The 24,123-nt window shown below is 45.5% G+C and overlaps 1 protein-coding gene across 1 annotated transcript in view; it reads left to right on the top strand.

Annotated features, from left to right (window-relative positions):
* LOC308164158 (PDZ domain-containing protein 7-like) overlaps window positions 1-15,819 on the top strand; it is a gene marked incomplete at both ends in the record, with an annotated part of 43,140 nt that extends 27,321 nt beyond the window's left edge. The window contains one exon of the mRNA XM_080538303.1: window positions 15,670-15,819. Within this exon, the coding sequence (XP_080394429.1) occupies window positions 15,670-15,819 (150 nt within the window). The remainder of the gene's footprint in view (window positions 1-15,669) is intronic.
* Between the last annotated feature and the right edge of the window lie 8,304 nt (window positions 15,820-24,123).

Genomic DNA, 24,123 nt, shown 5'->3' with positions numbered 1-24,123 from the left:
CCACCCACCCTCCATCAATGGCAAGTCAGGCTACTGATAGTCAGGCTACTGATAGTCAGGCTACTGATAGTGTATTCAATAGAAAAAATAACAGCAGGGGCCTCATTTATAGAAAGTACTTTGGATCAAATTTGGTCTTACTCGTGTCGTACGAAGAAAACCACGTCAACGTAGTGATTTATACAATTTCAACGTGAGTCGATTTGACCGTGGAAACGATCGTAGCTCTACGTCGGGTATTGACCTTGCATACGCACATTACCTACTGGTTATTACAGGCATGTGAGCCGCACTGCCTATACTGTAATTCATGCGGTGAATGTGGCTCTGTTGTATATTTCTAACCTGTTGGCTACTAAAATGAAGAATAGTTATTGAGCAGGTTAAGACCATTTATTCAAAATACAAAAGTACATCAAAGCTGGACGCTGGTCTGGCAGAGAGAGACAGAGAGAGCAGAGAGAGGGGGAGGGGGACAGAGAGCAGCTGCTGGGCCCTCAGGCACAGAGAGAGAGAGAGAGAGAGAGAGAGAGAGAGAGAGAGAGAGAGAGAGAGAGAGGGGGAGGGGGACAGAGAGAGAGAGAGAGAGAGAGAGAGAGCGAGCTGCTTGGTCAAGAGGTGAGGGAGAAGAGAGGCAGGGCCAGAGCCCACATCCTTACTTATAAACTTGGTCAAGATGCAGTCACAGCCAGTGGTCCTATCAGGTCAGGGGGAGGGGCCAGGAGGTCATAAATACCTTGCCCCACAGTCAGGAGCAAACATATAGGCCCATTATTAAGTACAAATAAACTACAGATTCCCCCCTCGGAATACCCAGAGGGTGTTCCGAAACTAAATGACCACAAAACAAAAACAAAAACACAAAACCCCACCGACTGCAACTAAGAAACCAAAGAATTTTTTTAAAAAAAAAAATAAACAACATGTTCCAATAAACAACAGAAAAACTACATCAACACACAACACAAGAAACATAATAACACAGACCAACCCAGCACCAGTACCAGCACACTTTGTTCCTTCAGACCTCCCCTCTTCCCAGGGCGCAGTCTCAGGCTGGAACCCTTTCCGCTGAGGTCCTTTCCAAAGGACATCTCATCTCAGCCTCTCTGCTTCCCAGGCGTCTCCTTTTCAGAGCCCTGATCACAGAAAGCACCACTCGCCTACTAGCTGTACGTCGCTTTCAGCTTATGGTGGCCTGACTGTACATTGAGCTGAGCGCTACTGCCATATCATATGGCCTTACGTTCTTGAGCGACCCAACCGGCCGGTGACCCAGTCGATAGCGACCCCCTGCCAATGTATAACACTGGCCCTGTAGCGGTGATTAGCCGCCCAGGTGGGAACCGACGGTCTGATCCCTAGCCCACTTTGCTATGGGTCTAGAAACTTTGACCGTTTACACCAGCCTTGCCTGTTCACGGGTGTAGCTTCCTCTCACATCCCGCTAGGTGTGGGCTGTCGCCCACGTACCACGCACTGCCCACACACCTACATGCGACAGCTGCGCCGACTAGACGGTACCACGGTAGTATGTTCATTCATACTTCGTCAGACACGGGGGCCTTCAGTCCTCTCCCCAGCACTATATGAGGTATTTAACGTGCCCTCGGAACTTTGCAATTCCACCGCCGCCTGTTTTTGGCTAGGTTCGGGGTGCCTAATCCCCTGCCTAACCAAAGATATCATATAAACCAAATACAAAACAATCAACAATAAAAAAGAATCCTAAAAATAACAATACAAATTAATCTAAACACAGTACATCATACATATTTCAACACAAAAACTTCCAACGACCGATGTCTTCTCTGTCCTTGAAGCGTCAGGGTCAGAGGTTACTAGCACGTGAACCCAGTTGGAGAACAGCCTTTACCGCTGTCTCAGATTGATAACACTTTCATAGCCAGGAGCTTTTTCTTCGTTGCGCTAGGAACAGAACCTCTTTCCTATCTTTGCATAACCACCACATCACTTCTCAACTGACATCAATCACATACGATATAGAAATAAACAAACAATACACAAATAATGACATTCAGTTATCATAACACATAATTCCCCAACAGTAAGCACAGGACAAAGGGAATGCATTAATGCATAGATCTTCACCTCAGGTGAGGACTAGTCTTCTGAAAAGTTCGTCAACGTGGACTGAGTGACTGATTTTCCAAAAACAGTCAATGAGGCCCTGTCTCCTAAGAAAGTCAAAAATCATGTCTGCTATAATAGGTGCTCCTATCTTAGCAAAATAAGTTTCCCATGCCCCTAAGACCGTTTCCAGCCATGCTATCATCTGCTGTCCATTCCCGTCGTTCCCTTTGATCTGCTGCTTCACTACCCTATTCATAGTCTTTAATCTTTTCCTAACTGGTCGTCGTCCGTCAGTGTCATTGAGGTTCAGGCAGCCGCCTGGTCCCCTCCCACGCTGATCAAGGTCTGGGGAGTCGCCCTCAGCATCATCTGAAGCATGATGCAGGCACTCGCCAGCATCCCCAGTAGCACAGGTGTCCAGGCTTTGGACACTCCCAGGCTGGACCTCCAGACTGTCAACACTCTCTGCTTCGTTGGTTTCTGGTTTATTGGCGTCTGGACAGCTTTCCACTGTCCCCTCGGCTTCAGGCATTGCCGGTAATATCACTGGCTGTAACGCTGGCATTGCCACTGGCTCAGGCAACACCACAGCATCTCGTCGTAGCTCCTCCTTCTCAGGTTTTCTGGGGACCTCGGCACCTGTTGGCACAACATCCTGCCTACTCTGTACATCCACCCCCCTGTCCACCACCCGTGGCCCTATTGGGGTAGGGATATGCCCAGACACCACTGGTGTACCCACTCTGATGTTGTTTCTCCAACAGACCCCACATTGACCTAAAGCATGGTCAATCTGTTCCATCAAATATGGACTCCAAAACCCATATTCCTTGGTGATCTTGCGTCTTACCTCCCCCCTAGCCACATGTGCTAATCCATGAGCTTCCCGTATTAACATGCCTATTAAATCTGAGGGTGCTACAACCAACCCCTCATGATTCCTCCATAGACCTGTGTCATCCTGACTTGCCCCCCTTGCTAGCCAAACGTTCTTGTCTAACGTAGTTACTCTACTCTGTAACATCAATAAATCCTTAAGTGTGACCATGCCCTGTAATTGCTTTTCATGTGTGACCAGAAGACCTTTACCTGCCTTGTCTGCTCCTGTAATGGCTTTGGCTGCATCTTCTGCAGCCCTGTTACCTTGTGTGACATGTGATGAGTCAGACCTGTGTGTGGCACACTTCACTATGGCTAATTCCTTTGGCTTCATCATGGCTTGTAACAGCTTCATGATCTGTGCGTGATGCTGTATAGGCGTACCATCAGTTCTCTTAAAACCCCGCCCCCTCCATACAGCTCCATTAAAATGACAAACATTATGTGCATAGGCAGAGTCGGTGTACACTGTCACTCTCCGTCCGGTTCCTAAGTTGCATGCTTCTGTGAGGGCAATCAACTCAGCCAACTGAGCCGAGCAAGGCTGAGGAACTGCCTCAGCCTGTTCTACAATAAACTTTGAATTCTGTGCTTTAACTAAGGAATACCCAGCGCACAAAGTTTCTCCTACCCGGTAACAAGACCCATCAACCCAATATTCTATATCAGCTCCCTTTAAAGGCAAAGCTTGTAGGTCTGTTCTATGCTTAATCACTCTGGCTGTCGATGGAATCTGAGCACCGGATGGCATCGTCACCTGACAGCCGTCAGGTGTGCATTTTACTGTACAGTTCAATTGGCATAGAGCATCTCTCCCTAGCAGCCCTGTTGGCGTGTGTTCTGACACAAATGTTGACAGAGTTGCTCTCTGTCCCTTGTACTCTAAGTCTACAAGCTCAGTTGTAGGAATCAGCTGTTTAATTCCCTCAAATCCGATTGTCTTCACATATTCTCCAGACATAGGAAGGTGCGTGGCGTCTTCAGGCTTCTTTGTCACCACCAGCTGGCACCTCCCACTCGGATCTTCCGGGCACCCCTATAGGCCAGCTGCTGGGCCTCCGTAAGGGTTCATCACTCCTGGAGCAGGTGTAGTAGGGGGCCAATATCCTCCTCCTTGGCTCCCCCCTGCGCCCCCCTGGGGCCTGTTGTAGCAGGTACAGGCTAGATGTCCATTCTGGTCGCATTGGTAACACGGTTCTAGCATCTTCTTCCCTGCTGCTGTCCATCCCCCTGGTGGTGGTCCTTGGCCAGGCTGGTTGTACATCTGGTATGGAACCGCTTGCACCCCTGGTGGCCCTTGTGGGTATGGATACCCCCCTTGTGGCCCCTGTGGGTAGGACTGGTAAGTAGCAGGATACCCCCCTTGTGGCCCCTGTGAGTAGGACTGGTAAGTAGCAGTCTGCACTCCAGGTGGCTGTTGCTGTGGGGCTAAAGCCTGCACTCCCTCTATGTTCCTCTCGCTTTCAGTCAATTGCACATGAGTCAATATTCTGAGTGATTCTTCGTCTTCTGTCTTCTGTATCTGAATATTCTTTCGATATAACTCAACTTGATGAGCTACGTGGTCTATATAAACAGCTTTGTTCATGTGTCGTAGCCCCACCACTTCTGCTAGCTTATCCTTAACTGGGGTAGGAAGCCCTTCTTGTATTTTTTCCCTGATTATGGATTTTTCTAAGGGGTTATCTTCAGCGTCTTTCCCTGTCACACTTCTCCATTGAGAGTGCACACGGGCAACAAAACCCCTGGGATTCTCATCTCCCCCCAGTGGCTTCACAATGATATTGTCTGGGTGAATGTGAGTAGGGTAAGTCTCTCTGATTGCTTTCCACAGCCTGCCTCTGTTTGCTGCGAAGAGCTCTGGATCATACACTGATGTATTGATATATCTATGAAGTCCTGCCTTCATCAATATTTCCTGCATTGTATCCAATCCTGCAATAAAGGCTAAGAGTCTTTTCAGGTCTCCCATCGCGGCCTGCGTTCCTGTCAGTCTCACGTCGACCTCTCTCGTCCACGAATGGCCACCATCTTCCAGGACTGGGAGCTTTTCTATCACTTCAGACAGATCTGTATGATTCCAAGGATGATATTCTATCTTGTTACCCCGAATCAGCACTGGACAGTTCTTTAATGTATTCGATGACATTCGATGACAATCTTCCTCTTCCTCCCTTTCTCGTTGCTCCTTCAGCCATCTGTGGTGTCTTTTTGCTGTGGCTATCATCTTCCTGACCTGAGCGTGGTAGCCTTCATCTGCACTGTCGTCATCTCTTGAGTCTTCACGGCCATCTTTGCTGTCATCTTCCTCGTCACTCCTGTCGTCCCCTTTTCCCCTTGGCTCCTTCTTGGTCTTCTTCTTCTGGGAATGGTCCTCCAGTGCCTTAGCATATGGAGGGGGACTGGAGACAGGACACATGTCTGTGGATGGAATGTTCAATTTCTGTTCCAGTGTTCTGGCCAATTCATTTTTCTTTTCCGGTTCCATCTGAGCTATTTTCTGTCCCTCTACCTTAAATAGATCTAAAATAGCTAATTCTAACTTGCGTTTCTCTGATCTAATCTTTCCTCTTTGATATGTTTTGTGCACATTGATAAGTATTTCCAATGTTGCAATTATTTGTAAATTAAGGCTGCCCTCTTTCGGCCACGGCTGTTCAATGTATGCCCAACGGCTATTCCATTTCGTAGACATTTTGCTAATTTCCCTAACAAGAGGATTCATTTTTTCCACTACAGCCATAGGGGATAACGTAGCCATAGGGGATAACGTAGACATTCCACTATGTTCACTAATATCTTTTAACACCTTCGTTGAATTTGACCCCATTCTACTTGCTCAATATGCTGACAATATTCTATATTAGATAAGGTGTACGCTTCTTACAACCCACCTTATTTTGCCGTGTTTGCTAAACAAATGCTAGTCCAATTTAACTGTATTAACCGTCCACACAAAATCACTACAACCCAGAACAACAGATTTGCCTCTTGTGTATGTCAGTGCAGTATTAACTTAAATCTAATATCTGTGTATGTACTTTATACTTAAATGTGTTTCCTAATTGTTTATGAATATGTGTCACTTAATTACTCATTCAATACTAATTACAGTTCTGGTCAACACAATTATTAAATCACAAAGGCTGGTCAACACCTAAGTATTCACTGATTTACAAAAACCCTTTTACTGCTTAATTATCAATACAAACTATTCTGCTATTCCTAATCAAAAGCTGTGGACATGACCTAACTTGAAATAAAAAGGTGTAAAATACGAATATTAATTATAACCTGTAAAGAAATCGACTTGTTATTGGGAAGGAATGAATGATTAATTATTCATTACAATCTGTAAAGAAATCGACTTGTTATTGGGAAGGAATGAATGATTAGTTAGAATTATTCATTGACACTTCATTGATGTAAACCTGTGAAGTCAATTAGCTATTATCAACATATCAAACAAAGGAATGGTTATCATTAGATTGTCACAAAACAATTGATCAAAGTTTTGTGAAAACAGAAAAATAAAATGATCTGAATAATTAATTCAATCAATTTGTAATTAATTAAATTAATTAAAGTAATGTAATATATTACAATCATTTACAACCATCCATTTATTAATGTAAAGGATTATTTCATCGACCTCAGATAGATTTCAGAGAGGATCAGTGTTTTAAAATGTATTGTCGTGTTTTGTCCAGCAGGTGGCGCCAAGCAACCGACTTGGGTATCGATTGCTTCAGACCACCCTGTCGTGATCTCAAGTCACAACCTATTATTTTTACAATCTATATATAATTCAACTGTTAAGTGAAAGGAATGAACGATTAGTTAGAATTATTCATTATATAATCATATACATTGATTTAAAACCTGTGGAGTCAATTATCTGTTAACAAAATGAATGGTTATTCAGAATGGTTTTCATTAGACAGTCAGCCTCTTTTCCTTTGAATCTATCAAAAGCCCACAATCTATCTTTACTTTTAACAGACAATGACAAATATCTTTAAACTACTTTAAATACCCTGATGATCAATTCACTATCTTTCTATCTTTGAATTACTACAATCTATGTAATGCAACAATCACACGCAACCCCCCTACGTGTCTGTATTCTTGAAGCAATGTGTGTACAAGCCCTGACGCTCGTGCATGTGTGCCCGGACCAACAGGAGGGGGGGAGGGGCAAGTCTTTGTCCTTTCCTTCTGGGGGAGACCGCGCCCTCTGTTTTCGCCTTAATCAATAATCACAAACAAATTACATTCTCCACGACACAACAATTTCACGATTATCTTTCAATCCAGTTAAACTATTATTTACCAAATTAAATCTCATTCAAATATTCTACAATGCATTCACGTTTTCCACTTTTCATAAAGAGGGGTCAATGAATGCTTTTCACGTTCTCTTCATAGAGATGTTAAAGGCCTCTGTGTGTCCGCGTGTCTGCGCGCGTGCCTGAGCGTGCGTGTTATCGCTCCGTTTACACAATGGACAATGGCGTCCTTTCACACAGACAAAGAGTAATGGAGTCTACAGTTCTGCTCATATGTTTTTCACTGCTACAATAATGCTCTTTCACATATCTTACAAAAATAGACTACACAGTCCATTTACACTTTAACACAATTCTACACACACACTCACGATATTCCGTAATACCCAAACAATAACTTTTAGTTACACAACTAATATGTTAACACCATTTTTACACAAAAAAGCGAATTACCAAATTCGGCTCTATCACCCATACAAACACTCAAATCCCTTACCAATCTAATCGTATATTTACAAAAACGGGCTTCTTAACCCGGCTCTCACCCCCAGTTTAAAGAATATGAAAGATGTGTTTCCTTTTCCAACAAGTTACTTTACTTTAAACCTTAAAGTTGAAGGTTGTTTTAGTCTCAAAGAAAATGCTTGAAAACACAGCTGTTGCACACGCGCCCCTAGCAGTTTAAACAGAAAATAGCGCTATTTTCATTCTTACCGTCTTCAGAGCTGTGGGTTCAGCTTAAGTTTTCAAACGTATTCCTCTTTATAGACTCCTGGAATCAGGCTCGCCATGTGTTGTATATTTCTAACCTGTTGGCTACTAAAATGAAGAATAGTTATTGAGCAGGTTAAGACCATTTATTCAAAATACAAAAGTACATCAAAGCTGGACGCTGGTCTGGCAGAGAGAGACAGAGAGAGCAGAGAGAGGGGGAGGGGGACAGAGAGCAGCTGCTGGGCCCTCAGGCACAGAGAGAGAGAGAGAGAGAGAGAGAGAGAGAGAGAGAGAGAGAGAGAGAGAGAGAGAGAGAGAGAGGGGGAGGGGGACAGAGAGAGAGAGAGAGAGCGAGCTGCTTGGTCAAGAGGTGAGGGAGAAGAGAGGCAGGGCCAGAGCCCACATCCTTACTTATAAACTTGGTCAAGATGCAGTCACAGCCAGTGGTCCTATCAGGTCAGGGGGAGGGGCCAGGAGGTCATAAATACCTTGCCCCACAGTCAGGAGCAAACATATAGGCCCATTATTAAGTACAAATAAACTACAGCTCATAATAAAATTAACGATGTTGTTATCAGCCGAGAAAATTCGTTTAATTCAAGATTTAAAGGGAACTGATGTTTATGATTGTATTTCAGTCTTTCTTTATATCCCTCCGGAGCTGTCAATCTCCCCTTCAACATGCCTAGTGCGCTCCACAACGGACCTTGCCCGGCCATGCGCTAAATTATACTGGATTATTCTTTTCACCTGATAAGAATAAGACCATTATATTATTACAGTATAAGCAGCACTCAAGTTGAGGGGGGGTGGCATCCCCCCTGAAATAAAAACGGTCAAAATCATCCAACTTCTAAGTTCTAACACTGCCTTTCCATACCGTATGTCATTTTATCAATGAACGTGGTATTACTGCTATTTCAACATTTAGTTTTGAGCATATTGAGTAAAATACTGTGGGCGAGGGGGCACGCACACATGCAATGACATTTTGACCAAGTTACGAAGTCACTGACGCTGAAGGGATGCTAAAATCGTCCTCATATGATAACATTTTAAACAAGCGCAGCTCATTTTATAAATAATGCTTACATCCGTTTAGAAAAATGTGCTTACGTGAAAGTCAAAGATGACGTTCAAGTACTTTTTTATAAATGAGGCCCCAGGACTTCAGATGAAGACAGATGTGTTTGTAAATTGATGGGCTCCTTTAATTGCTTGCTTTGGGATACAATTGTGAAAAGGTGAAAAAGTGTTGTACTGACTTAAATGTGGACATGGCCAAAACTAATTCCTGTTTATTTCAATGCATTTTTGTTTTATTTACTCAATAGATTGACAACATATAATATAATATAATATAATATATATGTTGTAACCTATATGATGCCATGATTTATCTCAGAAATGTACATAGTTGTTGTCTTTTTCATTTTCTCTCCTTAATTTGCAGACGAAGCAACAATGTAAAATTGTTAAATCTGAAATTTGCATAAAGATGAATAAACATTTTGTTAAAAAAAAATGCAAGCAAATGCACCTAAAATTAGTTTATCATGGCCGGAAAGTGGAAAGTGAACTGAAAATGAAGTCAACTGAAGATGACTGCAGAACAGGCCTGGCAGAGCCTCACCAGAAAAGATACCCAGAGTCTGGTTTGGTCACAGATTTCAGTCAGGTATTGCATTGAAACGATTGTTGACCAAATACTAAACATAAGTGCTTAATATGGACATTTAATTTATCTGTCCCATTACTTTTGGTACCCTGAAACAGGGTACAATGCATCATTGTTCTTCATTGTTTTTGTCATTTCTGAATGGTGAAACCATGAACACAAGTACCATGAAATAAAAGGTGATAATCTCTACTTTAATCAGATAGCACTTATTTGATTTTAAATCCAGTGGATTTTAACTTCTGGAGTGTAGAGCCAAAAGAAGAAAAAATGCTTCACTGTCCCCTTTCTTACGCAGGGGACTGAAGGTATAGAGAAACAGAAAGGAGGTTTTGTGGAGGACAGACCTTTTGTAGCCAGGACAGACGAGTGGTTACTCTCTACTCTCTAGCATGTGGCTACAGGCCCCTGACTCTGTCCTGTGTGATAACGTGGCCTCACACCTTGCAGGCATGCTGTGTTAGCCAGTCCATATCTGGTGTTAGCCAGTCCATATCTGGTGTGTTAGCCAGTCCATATCCGGTGTGTTAGCCAGTCCATATCTGGTGTGTTAGCCAGTCCATATCCGGTGTGTTAGCCAGTCCATATCTGGTGTGTTAGCCAGTCCATATCTGGTGTGTTAGCCAGTCCATATCTGGTGTGTTAGCCAGTCCATATCTGGTGTGTTAGCCAGTCCATATCTGCTGCCTCTCTCTCTCTATATGTCTCCCACACACTGCAGGCAGAAGTAGGACCGCTGCACTCTACTGTTAACACATACCCCTGTCTGATAACAGTCTGCCACTGAACCAGGCACTATATGAGGTGTGTGTGTGTGTGTGTGTGTGTGTGTGTGTGTGTGTGTGCGTGTGTGTGTGTGTGTGCGTGTGCGTGTATGTGTTAGAGACAGAGAGACAAAGAGAGATAGCAAGAGCATATCATGCGCTGGTCACTGCCACCACACCATTTTCAACAGAATGGTGTGGTGTGTACTAGTTTGTGTGTCGGTGTGTGTCTCACACTTGTCACTATCCCCGCTCTCCCTATCGTCTGGATAAGAGGATGAGGTGTGTGAGTTATACAGTATGTGAGAGCTAGTTATAGTATTTGGCCCCCAGGCATTCCAATCTTTCTACACACACTGGTTGTGCTCTAAGGCTCTGCAAAATAGCTTTATATTAGCTTATCCTGGTGTGATTTTGAAAATGTAAGGATACCGGGTGGTAGAATGCACATATCTAGTAAAGGTCATGAAAGGAGTGTCCTGAAATTTGTGCAAAGTGCAAAGGTATACATTTTCTTTCACACATATAGTACCCTGTAAATTACATGGAATCCCAACCCGGGTCTGCCAGTGATTTTCGTCGTTCACACCTGAGCTAAATGCCGGAAGATTGCCTGGTTGCGTCTTTTCACACGTGTCCCGGGTTTGCACAAGCTACTTGAATCAGGCATTCAACTGGATGCAGAACTGGAACGTAGTAGACGTGAATTTGAACGAGACAGTCGCGTGAGACTGTCATATACCATCTGTCATATATCATATCTCTGTTTTATATGTATTCATCATCATATTTTCCACATTAATTTAACAGCGAGTCAACTTGTATTATGCTTACCATCACCAAGTTCGCTCGCCAACTAAAGCACTTGATTACCGTTGATATAAACATACTATTCTAGTCCAAAAGCACAGTATGGGAGAATTTGGTGATGGTAAGCATAATATGAGCTGATTGCGCGATGCAGCACACTGCTCCGTAATGCGTCTATATCACAAAATGTACATTTGATAAGTAAGTAAGCTAGCTAAGTAAGTAATCTAGCTAACTATGATTGGAAATTAAGTAGTATCCAGTTGTGGAATTACATTTATCACTACTTTGGCTGATGTGATGTGGGTTAACTAGCCAACTCCTAGCGAGCAAACCAAAAGTACCAAGTGAGAAACTACTCGCTGGGATTGGTTAACTTGTTCCACGTGAAAACGTCTTACGTCAGATACAGGTGCAACTCAAAAAATTTGAATATCGTGCAAAAGTCCATTCATTTCAGTAATTCAACTTAAAGGGTTAAACTTACATATTATATAGACTCATTGCATTGTACATATGCATGATTATACTTTTCAGAGGGCTGACATTTCTGTATTTAAAATCATTTTCTTATTGATTTCATGTAATATTAAACATTTCTGAGATATTTAATTTGGGGTTTTCATAAGCTGTAAGCCATAATCATCAAATTTATAACAAATAAAGGCTTTAAATATCTCGCTTTGCATGTAATGAGTCTATATAATATCTAAGTTTAACCCTTTAAGTTGAATTACTGAAATAAATGAACTTTTGCACGATATTCGAATTTTTTGAGTTGCACCTGTACGTGACCAGGGGCCTCATTTATATAAAAAGTACTTGAACGTCATCTTTGACTTTCACGTAAGCACATTTTTCTAAACAGACGTAAGCATTATTTATAAAACGGGCTGAGATGGTTTAAAGTTGCGTACGTGCTTCCTTCTGTAAATACCAACGCAGGTAAAATGAACGCAGGTGAATGAGGTTTGTATTAACGCCTGTGATAACGGCGGCTGAATTAAGACAAGTGCTATAATATAGGGTAGGCGTTTGTCTGGAAGCGGGAGAGAGCAGAGAAGGGTGGCTTCTCGGTAAGTTGCATTTGTAACGTTTGATCATGACAACTAACCAGGCACATGCTTATACTCAGTACTCAAGTTGTAAAAGAAAATCAGGGGAGGTGGTGGATTTTATCATATGAGGACAATTTTAGCATCCCCTCAGCGTCAGTGACTTCAGTGTCAGTAACTTGGTAAAAATGTCATTGCATGTGTGCGTGCCCCCTCGCACCTTGAAATAGCAGTAATACCACGTTCATTGATAAAATGACATAAAGTATGGAAAGAGGGGGGCGATTTTTACTGTTTTTATTTCTGGGGGGATGCCATCCCCCCTCAACTCGAGTGCTGCTTATACTGTAATAATATAATGGTCTTATTGTTATCAGGTGGTCTTATTCTTATATGGCTGCTCACTCCATTTGCGAACTCCCAGACACCGGAGAAAATCCAGTATAATTTAGCGCGTGGCCGGGCAAGGTCCGTAGTGGAATGCACTAGGCATGTTGAAGGGGAGATAGACAACTCCGGAGGGATATAAAGGAAGACTGAAATACAATCATAAACATCAGTTCCTTTTAAATCTTGAATTAAACTCATTTTCTCTGCTGATAACAACATTGTTAATTTTATTACGAGCCACTTGCATGAATTACAGTAGGCAGTGCGGCTCACATGCCTGTAATAACTCTGCATAACCAGTGGGTAATGTGCGTACGCAAGGTCAATACTCGACGTAGAGCTACGATCGTTTCCACGGTCAAATTGACTCACGTTGAAATTGTATAAATCACTACGTTGACGTGGTTTTCTACGTACGACACGGGTAAGATCAACATTTGATCTGAGTACTTTCTATAAATGAGGCCCCAGGGAATGTTCAGGCTTCTGTTCACACATAAGCCTACCTGGTATATTCCATGGAGTTATACAAGGACCTGACCAGGGTAATTGCCTGAGACAATTTCCCTGGTCAGTCGCGTTCACACATACACCGTACCAGGTAAATTCCATGGAATCTACTGGGAAGGCTCGTATGTGTGAAAGGGGTTTTAGTCACATGACCCCACCGTGGTGCTTCTAGTGTTAAAGTAAACACTGATCTAAACATGGTTAGCGGAGCAGGGTTTGGGTGAGCCAGAAAGGGAACCTGCTGATCCTGGTCCTGCTGGTCTGTGTGGCTAACCTGCCCTGCTGGTCTGTGTGGCTAACCTGCCCTGCTGGTCTGTGTGGCTAACCTGCTGGTCTGTGTGGCTAACCTGCTGGTCTGTGTGGCTAACCTGCTGGTCTGTGTGGCTAACCTGCTGGTCTGTGTGGCTAACCTGCCCTGCAGCTGGTCTGTGTGGCTAACCTGCTGGTCTGTGTGGCTAACCTGCCCTGCTGGTCTGTGTGGCTAACCTGCTGGTCTGTGTGGCTAACCTGCTGGTCTGTGTGGCTAACCTGCCCTGCTGGTCTGTGTGGCTAACCTGCTGGTCTGTGTGGCTAACCTGCCCTGCTGGTCTGTGTGGCTAACCTGCTGGTCTGTGTGGCTAACCTGCTGGTCTGTGTGGCTAACCTGCTGGTCTGTGTGGCTAACCTGCTGGTCTGTGTGGCTAACCTGCCCTGCTGGTCTGTGTGGCTAACCTGCCCTGCAGCTGAGGGACGTATGCAGGTGCATCCTCAACCAGCGCTCATGACATCATAGGAAGTTCCTCTCCTCAGGTTTCGTGGGCTCAGCTACACTCTGTCCGCTTCCTGCAGGAAACAACCAGGGAGAGGGTCTTCAGTGTGTGTGTGTGTGTGTGTGTGTGTGTGTGTGTGTGTGTGTGTGTGTGTGTGTGTGTGTGTGTAGGCATACAACATTTCAACCACCTTGCGCTGAGGGAAAACCTGTGTACAGTGGGGTGCAAAAATGTGGGCATCCCTGGTTTAAATGTCTGTAACAATTAATCTCCAAGTAATTGAAAGCAAACCTGAATACTAAATGCTACAAAGTTAAACATGACACCTTTCTTTTTATTCAAGTTTTTAAATGATTAAAAAAAGGAAAAGGGGCCTGTGCAAAAGTTTGGGAACCCTTTTGGATTATTCTTTGTTACCTTTTGAGAAGATGATTACTAAGGCCCAGACCAAGGTGAATTTCTCTTTAGGGCTTCAATGAGTCAGGTGAATATAATTCCAGGGTTGAACTATATATTATATATATATATTATAGCGGCATATATATATATATGTTACGGTACATGTGGGAATACGGTACATGTGGGAAAACTAGGGTTAGGGTTAGGTGCTACGTCGATTTGGTACATGCTGGCATGTCTAACCCTAACCCTAATCCTATCCCTAACCCTAACCTTAACCGTAGCACCCTAGCACCTAACCCTAACCCTAGTTTTCCCACATGTACCGTGTTCCCACATGTACCGTAACATATATATTCTTCTCCATATCTTAGAGGTTAGGTTTGCTTCTTTTCACTTAGATATTAATTGTCAACGGCATTTAGACTAGGGGTGCCCAAAATGTTTTGCACGCCACTGTATGTGTGTGTGCGTGCAAGCTGAAGAGTGATTGGGGGATGAATATCAGAAAGAGAGGGAGGAAGAAAGAGAAAGAGGGAGAGAAGGTGAGGAAAGAAGGTAATTACATTTTTTTACGGTCGCTAAGTCGCAGTGTTCAATACTGAAGTCACAGAGTCACAACTCTTCATACAGTCTGCATTACTAACATGCATGTTGGCCAATCACTTCATTCATGTCTCAAAAGAAGCTTGACATAGTATGAATGATTTTCACAAGAATGAATATTTCATTATAAAAATGGTTTGATTTATAGTAGTTACAGAGTCACAACTCTTCATACAGTCAGCAAAGCAGAAGTCCATGTGGATCAAACTGTGACTCTTACTCTGTGATTTGTGCATTGCTTTCATACAAAATGCATCAATGACCACGTTCTCCAAAATCCATAACACTCTCATTCAAACTCCCCCACCTGCAAAACACTATGTATTTGCAACACATCTTTTCATTGTTAACATACTGTGTTCAAAACTCTGAAGAACACATTCAAAACAGAATGATTTGGTGCATTTTTGCAGTAATCATATTCCTATCATATATGACAGAAAGCTTGCAATAAACAGTTTTTTTGCACAGTGTTTGAGTGTGCAGATGCTGTTATTTTGCACTCTATTGATACTCTTCAGTTCCAGCACCTCAGCAAAGTCTGATAACGGATGAGCGGTGGTATTGAGTGGCTCCTCTTCTGATGAGGAGCCTGGGAGTACCACGGAGCTTTGATTAGTTTCCTTGTGTGTGTCATCATCAACTTGTTCCTCTGTGTGTGTGTGTGTGTGTGTGTGTGTGTGTGTATGTGTGTGTGTGCGTGTGTGTGCGTGTGTGTGTGTGTGTGTACAGGCAGGGTGTGAGCTGGTGTCGGTGGATGGGGAGTCCCTCCAGGGTGTGACCCATCAGTATGCAGTGGAGGTGATCCGCCGGGCCTTCGCTAACAAGGCAAGAGACACCCTGGTGTTCCTGGTCAAGTTCCCCAAGGGCCCTGCAGACTAGGCTGGCCTGCCGGGCTGGGCCAGAGAGAGGCTGAGACATGATCTATCCATACAACATCCAAGGGCTGCAAGCAACATGGCACTGACTGAAGTGGGGTACACTCCACCACCGAAAGTGATGGAAAGGAACGGTCCTATTACAGGAAGTGAGGTTTCTTCCACACAGGCTGTGTGCAACCAAGGGCGATGTTTTGCACTCCTTGCAACCAGATGTAAAACTGGATCAAAGACTGTTATGGGGACATTTCTCTTGAAACTGCACAGTGTATCAACGTCTGCCGTGGACAGGCTCTGTCGACTTTTCAATGTCAAATATACAGACATCAATCATCTTTTGTTACATAAACCTTTATGATTACAAACACTGTAAACTGTGCTGAAATGTTGTAACAATCTTAGGATCTTTAGTGACTTCGGAGCTCGTTAAGACCTTTGACTAGGTCGATAGGCTGTTGAAATAAAAGAGTCGAGGTAAAGCAGAGTTTCATGGGCTACTGTTTTAATGGTTTAACTGGTTTAACTGGTTGACTGGTTAACTGTTTAACTGCTCCCTAATATGATCTTGAAGCTCAATGCGGCGAAAAGGTGAAACACCCATAACTGTGGGTAACCCTGGAGACAGTAGCAACACATCCCTAGGGAGCATCTCAATTGAAGAGTGACCCTGGCAGGAAGAGAGAATACCAAGATGAAGCCTCTCTATTATCCTGATACCAAACAAACCTGATAGTCTTGGTTTAGTGGATCTATTGGGGATTATTACAACATTGTTGCTCTGTATTGTTTTGGTTCTGTGTATTTCTGGATGCAGGGGGCCATGTTCTGGAGCAATACGCCACTGGAGAGGTTTAATCACACTGGAGCTGGGGTAGACTGGAGCTGGGGTAGACTGGAGCTGGGGTAGACTGGAGCTGGGGTAGATGTAGGAGTTAGAAAACATGGAGCCTACATGATGAATACAGAACACGAGCACTTGATGTTTAACACAGATTTGGGGGGAAAGGGACATGGGGCAATGGGCTGAGAGTCAGGGACTGAGAGACAGGGACAGGGAGAGAGGGACACAGAGACAGGGACTGGGAGAGACTGGGAGACAGAGACAGGGACTGGGAGTCAGGGACTGGGAGTCAGTGACTGGCAGACAGGGACAGGGAGAGACTGGGAGACAGAGACAGGGACTGGGGGACAGGGACAGGGAGAGACTGGGAGACAGAGACAGGGACTGGAAGACAGGAACAGGGAGAGACTGGGAGACAGGGACTGGGAGACAGAGACTGGGAGACAGGGACTGAGGGACAGGGACAGGGAGACAGGGAGACAGGGACAGGGACCGGGAGACAGAGACAGGGACTGGGAGACAGGGACTGGGAGACAGGGACTGGGAGAGACTAGGAGACAGAGACTGGGAGTCAGGGACAGGGACAGGGAGACAGGGACAGAGACTGGGAGTCAGGGACAGGGACAGGGAGACAGGGACTGGGAGACAGGGACAGGGAGACAGGGACAGGGAGTCAGGGAGTCAGGGACAGGGACAGGGACAGGGAGTCAGGGACAGGGAGACAGGGACAGGGACAGGGAGACAGGGACAGGGAGTCAGGGACAGGGACAGGGAGTCAGGGACAGGGAGTCAGGGACAGGGACAGGGAGACAGGGACAGGGACAGGGAGTCAGGGACAGGGACAGGGAGTCAGGGACAGGGACAGGGAGTCAGGGACAGGGACTGGGAGTCAGGGACAGGGACAGGGACAGGGAGACAGGGACAGGGAGTCAGGGTCAGGGACAGGGAGACAGGGACAGGGACTGGGAGTCAGGGTCAGGGACAGGGAGACAGGGACAGGGAGTCAGGGTCAGGGACAGGGAGACAGGGACAGGGACTGGGAGTCAGGGACAGGGAGTCAGGGTCAGGGACAGGGAGTCAGGGTCAGGGACAGGGAGACAGGGACAGAGACTGGGAGTCAGGGACAGGGACAGGGACAGGGACAGGGACAGGGACAGGGAGACAGGGACAGGGACTGGGAGTCAGGGACAGGGAGTCAGGGACAGGGAGACAGGAACAGGGACAGAGACTGGGAGACAGGGACAGGGACAGGGACTGGGAGTCAGGTACTGAGGCTTGGGTTGAGAGTCAGGGTCTGGGTATCATGGGTAGGAGTTAGGGCCTAGGGCTAAGAGAGATGGTCTGGGGGCTGCAGTAAATCCACACTGTACATATACATAGTGCCTTCCATCCACACATGGCAGTAGGACTCAGAGACATTGGCTACAGTGTGTGAGTCTGGTTTGTGACAAATGCTACTCAGAGGCACTGTTGTATGTAATAAGATGCATCCACCATGCCGTCAGATCCACTGTATGACAAATACATTACTTGATGATGTGTGAATTGACTACATTAAATGTTCACATTATGTACACTGTATTGTTGTGTCACTTTGTTTCCTGATTTCAGTGTCCTAAGAGATATCTAAGGAGATAAGAGATGATTCTACGTATCTGTACCTATTCACACCAATAATTGAGACAACTTACTTCAAGTTGACATTTCGTTCTTTAATGAAAAACAGTCATTTTGTACAAGACATTTACAGCTTGAAAATATATATGCAGGCCTACATACATAGACTATGGATTAATAAAGAAATAAAAACACTAAAAACACAGAAGATATGCACAAAAAGGAAGAAAAAGACAAAGAAAAACAAACGTGTAACGTTGCTTTGGTCTAGTCACAGTGGCTACATTTGAAATAGATATTTTTGTCTGAATAAAATAGTCGAATATGTCACTCACTGTATATCATTCACTGTTAAAGATATTTACATAGAAAGATGGTTATGATGAGGTTATACAGAAAAGTCAAGATATGGGAAAAAGAGAGTCACCGTGCACGGTGCCTTCGATGTGTGGGGGTCCCAGGTGCACGTGGCCTGCTGGGGTCTACAGGTACGGTGTTACTGGCGGGGTCGCCGTTTCCTTGGCGACTCCTTGGCGCCTCCCTGTGGCTGCCTGTGACACTACACTCCTGTTCCTCCTCATCACAGTCTGATGTGTTGCACCTGTCTAAAAGGACTGACTTATATAGCGCCTTATTCCAAAGAGCTTTACAACGGCCTCTCATTCACCCGTTCACACACACATTCACACACCAATGGCGGAAAGCTACCATGCAAGGCGCCGGCCCGCTCATTGGGAGCAATTTGGAGAGTCTTGCCCAAGGACACCTCGACATGTGGCCAGCCGGGGTTCGACTCGCCGATCTGCCAACCTTTCTATCATTATGTCTATGTTCTCCTCCAGTGTATTTATGGCCCCACTTCCCCGCACGCCCTGTCGGATAATCTCTTTGCATCTCCCGAAGTATGTGTATAAGTATGTGTATAAGTATGTGTATAAGTATGTGTATAAGTACGTGTCTAAGTATGTGTCTTCAGGTGACGTGTTTCCATGTCAAGATAGTCTGTTCCTAGTGCAAGTATTGTGACCTTGATCTCACTGTTTTATTTGTTTTTGTGTCAATCCATCATTTGGATATGTGCCTTCATTATTAGCATTATCTCCGTAAAGAGAACTTTTACTTTTGCCAATCGCTGCCTCTCATCTGCTCCTTGTCCTGCACTGCACCTGGGTCCCCACCACACACCTGGATCCCCACCACACACCTGGGTCCCACCACACACCTGGGTCCCCACCACACACCTGGGTCCCACCACACACCTGGGTCCCCACCACACACCTGGGTCCCCACCACACACCTGGGTCCCCACCACACACCTGGGTCCCCACCACACACCTGGGTCCCCACCACACACCTGGGTCCCCACCACACACCTGGGTCCCCACCACACACCTGGGTCCCCACCACACACCTGGGTCCCCACCACACACCTGCGTCCCACCACACACCTGGGTCCCCACCACACACCTGGGTCCCCACCACACACCTGGGTCCCACCACACACCTGGGTCCCCACCACACACCTGGGTCCTCACCACACACCTGGGTCCCCACCACACACCTGGGTCCCACCACACACCTGGGTCCCACCACACACCTGGGTCCCACCACACACCTGGGTCCCACCACACACCTGGGTCCTCACCACACACCTGGGTCCCCACCACACACCTGGGTCCCACCACACACCTGGGTCCCCACCACACACCTGGGTCCCCACCACACACCTGGGTCCCACCACACACCTGGGTCCCACCACACACCTGGGTCCCACCACACACCTGGGTCCCCACCACACACCTGGGTCCCCACCACACACCTGGGTCCCCACCACACACCTGGGTCCCCACCACACACCTGGGTCCCACCACACACCTGGGTCCCACCACACACCTGGGTCCCACCACACACCTGGGTCCCCACCACACACCTGGGTCCCCACCACACACCTGGGTCCCCACCACACACCTGGGTCCCCACCACACACCTGAGTCCCACCACACACCTGGGTCCCCACCACACACCTGGGTCCCCACCACACACCTGGGTCCCCACCACACACCTGGGTCCCCATCACACACCTGGGTCCCCACCACACACCTGGGTCCTCCCCACACACCTGGGTCCCACCACACACCTGGGTCCCACCACACACCTGGGTCCCACCACACACCTGGGTCCCCACCACACACCTGCGTCCCCACCACACAGCCCTTCCAGTACCACACTGCTGCATCCACACTGGTGACAGTCTGGAGGTGGACAGTGTTAACAGCCTGGGTCACCAAGCACCTTAAAGGGGAACAACTGCACGTTTGGGAAATGTACTCCCTCCATTCAAACACATTGGCCGCGTTCGTAAATCCGCAGGAGCGGATTTTCCCACACTGGGTTCGATGTCACAATGGAACCAAGTAATTTGATTGGACCAGAAGCAGTCACATGGACACTCCGGCACTCTCAGAGAGAATTTATGAACGTGGCAATTATGTCCCTAGCCACATGGTAATGTCATCACATGTTTGGAACGGCCCCTGGCCCTAGCATAGATGACTTTTTCTTACGATGACTGATGGATCGATGATTCACTTTCTTAGACCTTAGATCTACTTGTTGTAAGTCGCTTTGGATAAAGGCGCCTGATAAATGCCCAAAATCTAAAATGTGTTTCTGCAAAACTCTATTGGATACACATACACTGCGTATTTGAAAGAAGTGAGTATACCTATGTATTTGTGATGAACACAATGTATCTAGTGTTTTTAGATGTAAGTTGCATTAGTTGAAATTGTTTTTTGTGTTATTAGGTTGATTCTATGTGAGTTCCATTGTACAAAATGCCTTCCCGAAATATTCCCTAGAGAAGCAAATGATAATACATGGCTTTAGTAGCCCTGAATGGTGGAAGGTGACCAAGACCCTCATATTGACTGTTTCTAGTCCTAGATGTCTAGTCTAGTCCTGTCCAAGATGAAGATGATTATCAGAACACACTATGAGGATGATATTAGGTGATTCTGATGATCTTGCCAACCGAATGAAAGATCAATCGCAGTAGCAGAGGAGGAGTCTTTATTACGCTGACCACTGCAAACCTCAACAAACAGCTGGATATCTTTCTCCATTTCTGATTTCATGCCTATGATGTTTGCTGTACTCCTTTGAGTCCCCCCTTCATTTGCGACTGATCACTCATTTGGGCTATGCATACTGTCTATGTGATGCTCTATAGATATATACAACTCTTTATAATGTGTATATTAAACCCACAATGGTACCGGTGTTACTACAAAATAGATTCAGGTGCTATATTAAAAAAATATACATCATCATAGTGATTTCCATTGATCCATTATTCCTTTTTCACGCTGCTCTGTAAAATCTTTAAACCAAGATCAGTGGCACATCCAAATGAACTTTGCATAAACGTATACCATGTCTATGGAGAAGGAAAACAGTCTACTCATGTCCACGTGTGTTTCCCAATGGATGGCCAGAGGTGTCACTCCATTCCATTCTAGTCTGAGGGCTGAAACACAACTGCTCCCAGATCAGGTCTGACCTCTCTCACAGCCGCCCCACATCACATCATCAGCACAGTCCTGACATGAGAAAGACATGCACTCATGCCATCCATACTATCTACATGTCTACAGGCTGTATGTGTGTGTGTGTGTGTGTGTGTGTGTGTGTGAGAGAGAATCACCCTAGGTCCAGAGTGTGTGGAGGTGGGACAGAGAGCAACAGGATATCCACTCCAGGGATGTAGCTGTGGCAGTAAAAACCAAACCTCTAAGTGAAGTTCCCCTGAGTGCCTCCGCATGCAACCCAGCACTCTGGGTAGAATCCCAGCAGTCATTGCGGTGTTACTATCTTTGATGCGCAGCTTGAGTTGACCAATGTTTTGTCGTCTGATATGAACGTTTGTGGTTGTAAACAGGAGAGAGAGGGAGAGAGAGGGAGAGAGAGGGAGAGAGAGGGAGAGAGAGAGAGAGAGAGAGAGAGAGGGAGAGAGAGAGAGAGGGAGAGAGAGAGAGAGGGAGAGAGACAGAGAGAGGGAGAGAGAGAGAGAGAGAGAGAGAGAGAGAGAGAGAGAGAGAGAGAGAGAGAGAGAGAGCAGCTACTGTATACACAGTATGTGCTGAACGTTTCCCATGCTGCTCTCCCTTTTAGTGCTACATGTTTGTATTTGTTCAAACCAGATCTGGCCATATGAGAGGGGTTGTTCAGATCTGGCCATATGAGAGGGGTTGTTCAGATCTGGCCATATGAGAGGGGCTGTACAGATCTGGCCATATGAGAGGGGTTGTTCAGATCTGGCCATATGAGAGGGGCTGTACAGATCTGGCCATATGAGAGGGGTTGTTCAGATCTGGCCATATGAGAGGGGTTGTTCAGATCTGGCCATATGAGAGGGGTTGTGGAGGAGCTGAGGCTCACACACTGATAAAGTACAGTGATTGCTCGCTTGGGGAGGGAGGGACAGTCGTGAATTAGAAGTGTTTCATTTGAGCTTTTGGTTTCCACGTCCATCTCACTACCTCATTCAATCTATCCTTGATTTCTTGAAGTGTAGACATCAATTTACAGCTATGGTTCAGTCAAATGGCAGAATAGAATATTCACTTGTGATACAAGCAGCAGAGGTTATAAGTCCATGATATATGAAGTTTGCTAATACCTTTAACAAGGAAGAGTGAAAGAGCATCTTGTACTGTAGAGAGCAGGAGCTTTTGTGCAAAACGATCCCATAGTGTTTCCTTGATGTCTATTGTTTTGCCACTGCACTGTTGCATTTCTTATTTTTTCCAACAGTCAATACATTCCATTCCAAATACTAAATTTCCCCCATTTTTTTTTTTACTTCAAATACAGGTGACATAATATGAAACCATACAGTATTTTTTGGCCAGTTGGTCACTATTTGCACTTCTGGTTAGATGCTAAACTGCATTTCGTTGTCTACTTGTACTCTGCAATGACAATGAAGTTGAATCTAATCTGATCTACTGGTTGTGCCTTCCGTGCCATATTACATACTGTGCTGTACTGTAGGTCTCCACTCTGTGAGCTCCAAGGTAGGTTGCTAACCCATTGAACACTGTATGACATGTACACACACATGTACACACACATGTATACATACTGTAAAGGGGTGCTGTGTTGTTCTGCCTGAACCATCATATCATTGCCTTAGTGACAAGTCCTACAGACACTGAGGAGGGGTCATCATTATGATGTCATCATTATATGCTAGTGGTCAGGTGGATATCCTGTGCTCCTGTGCTTTTATTGTTGTTGCATGAATCTTCCATTGTTTTAATACCCTGACTGTGTTAGAGTAATACCAACCAGTATGTCATTCCAAATACAATACGGCTTGCATTGAGGAGAGTCATTGTGTTGTGCTGGTACTGTGGTTGGGTAGTCACACCCATGTAGCGGACAAGGAGGCACCCTGTACGGTCAAAGGGAATCTTAATGATCTAGTGTCGAGGAAGCACCCTTCGTCTTTGTAACAGCATTACGGTCCAGAGAAGTGATGCATGCTGGTACTTGTAGTCAAGGTATTCAAACCATGAAGTCTTGGTTAGAAGTCTCCTTGTGTGGTCCACATCTCTGTAGCAGTGATGGTGTCATGTGTCATGTCTGAGTGCTGGTTGGTTCTGTAGTCCTGGAGGTGTAGGAGTCTAGATCTCTGTAGTCCTGGAGGTGTAGGAGTCTAGATCTCTGTAGTCCTGGAGGTGTAGGAGTCTAGGTCTCTGTAGTCCTGGAGGTGTAGGAGTCTAGATCTCTGTAGACCTGGAGGTGTAGGAGTCTAGATCTCTGTAGTCCTGGAGGTGTAGGAGT

The sequence above is a fragment of the Nansenia antarctica genome (assembly GCF_963989245.1).
Source record: "Nansenia antarctica genome assembly, chromosome: 1".
Lineage (NCBI taxonomy): Eukaryota > Metazoa > Chordata > Actinopteri > Argentiniformes > Microstomatidae > Nansenia > Nansenia antarctica.
This window is presented reverse-complemented; position numbering and strand designations above follow the sequence as displayed.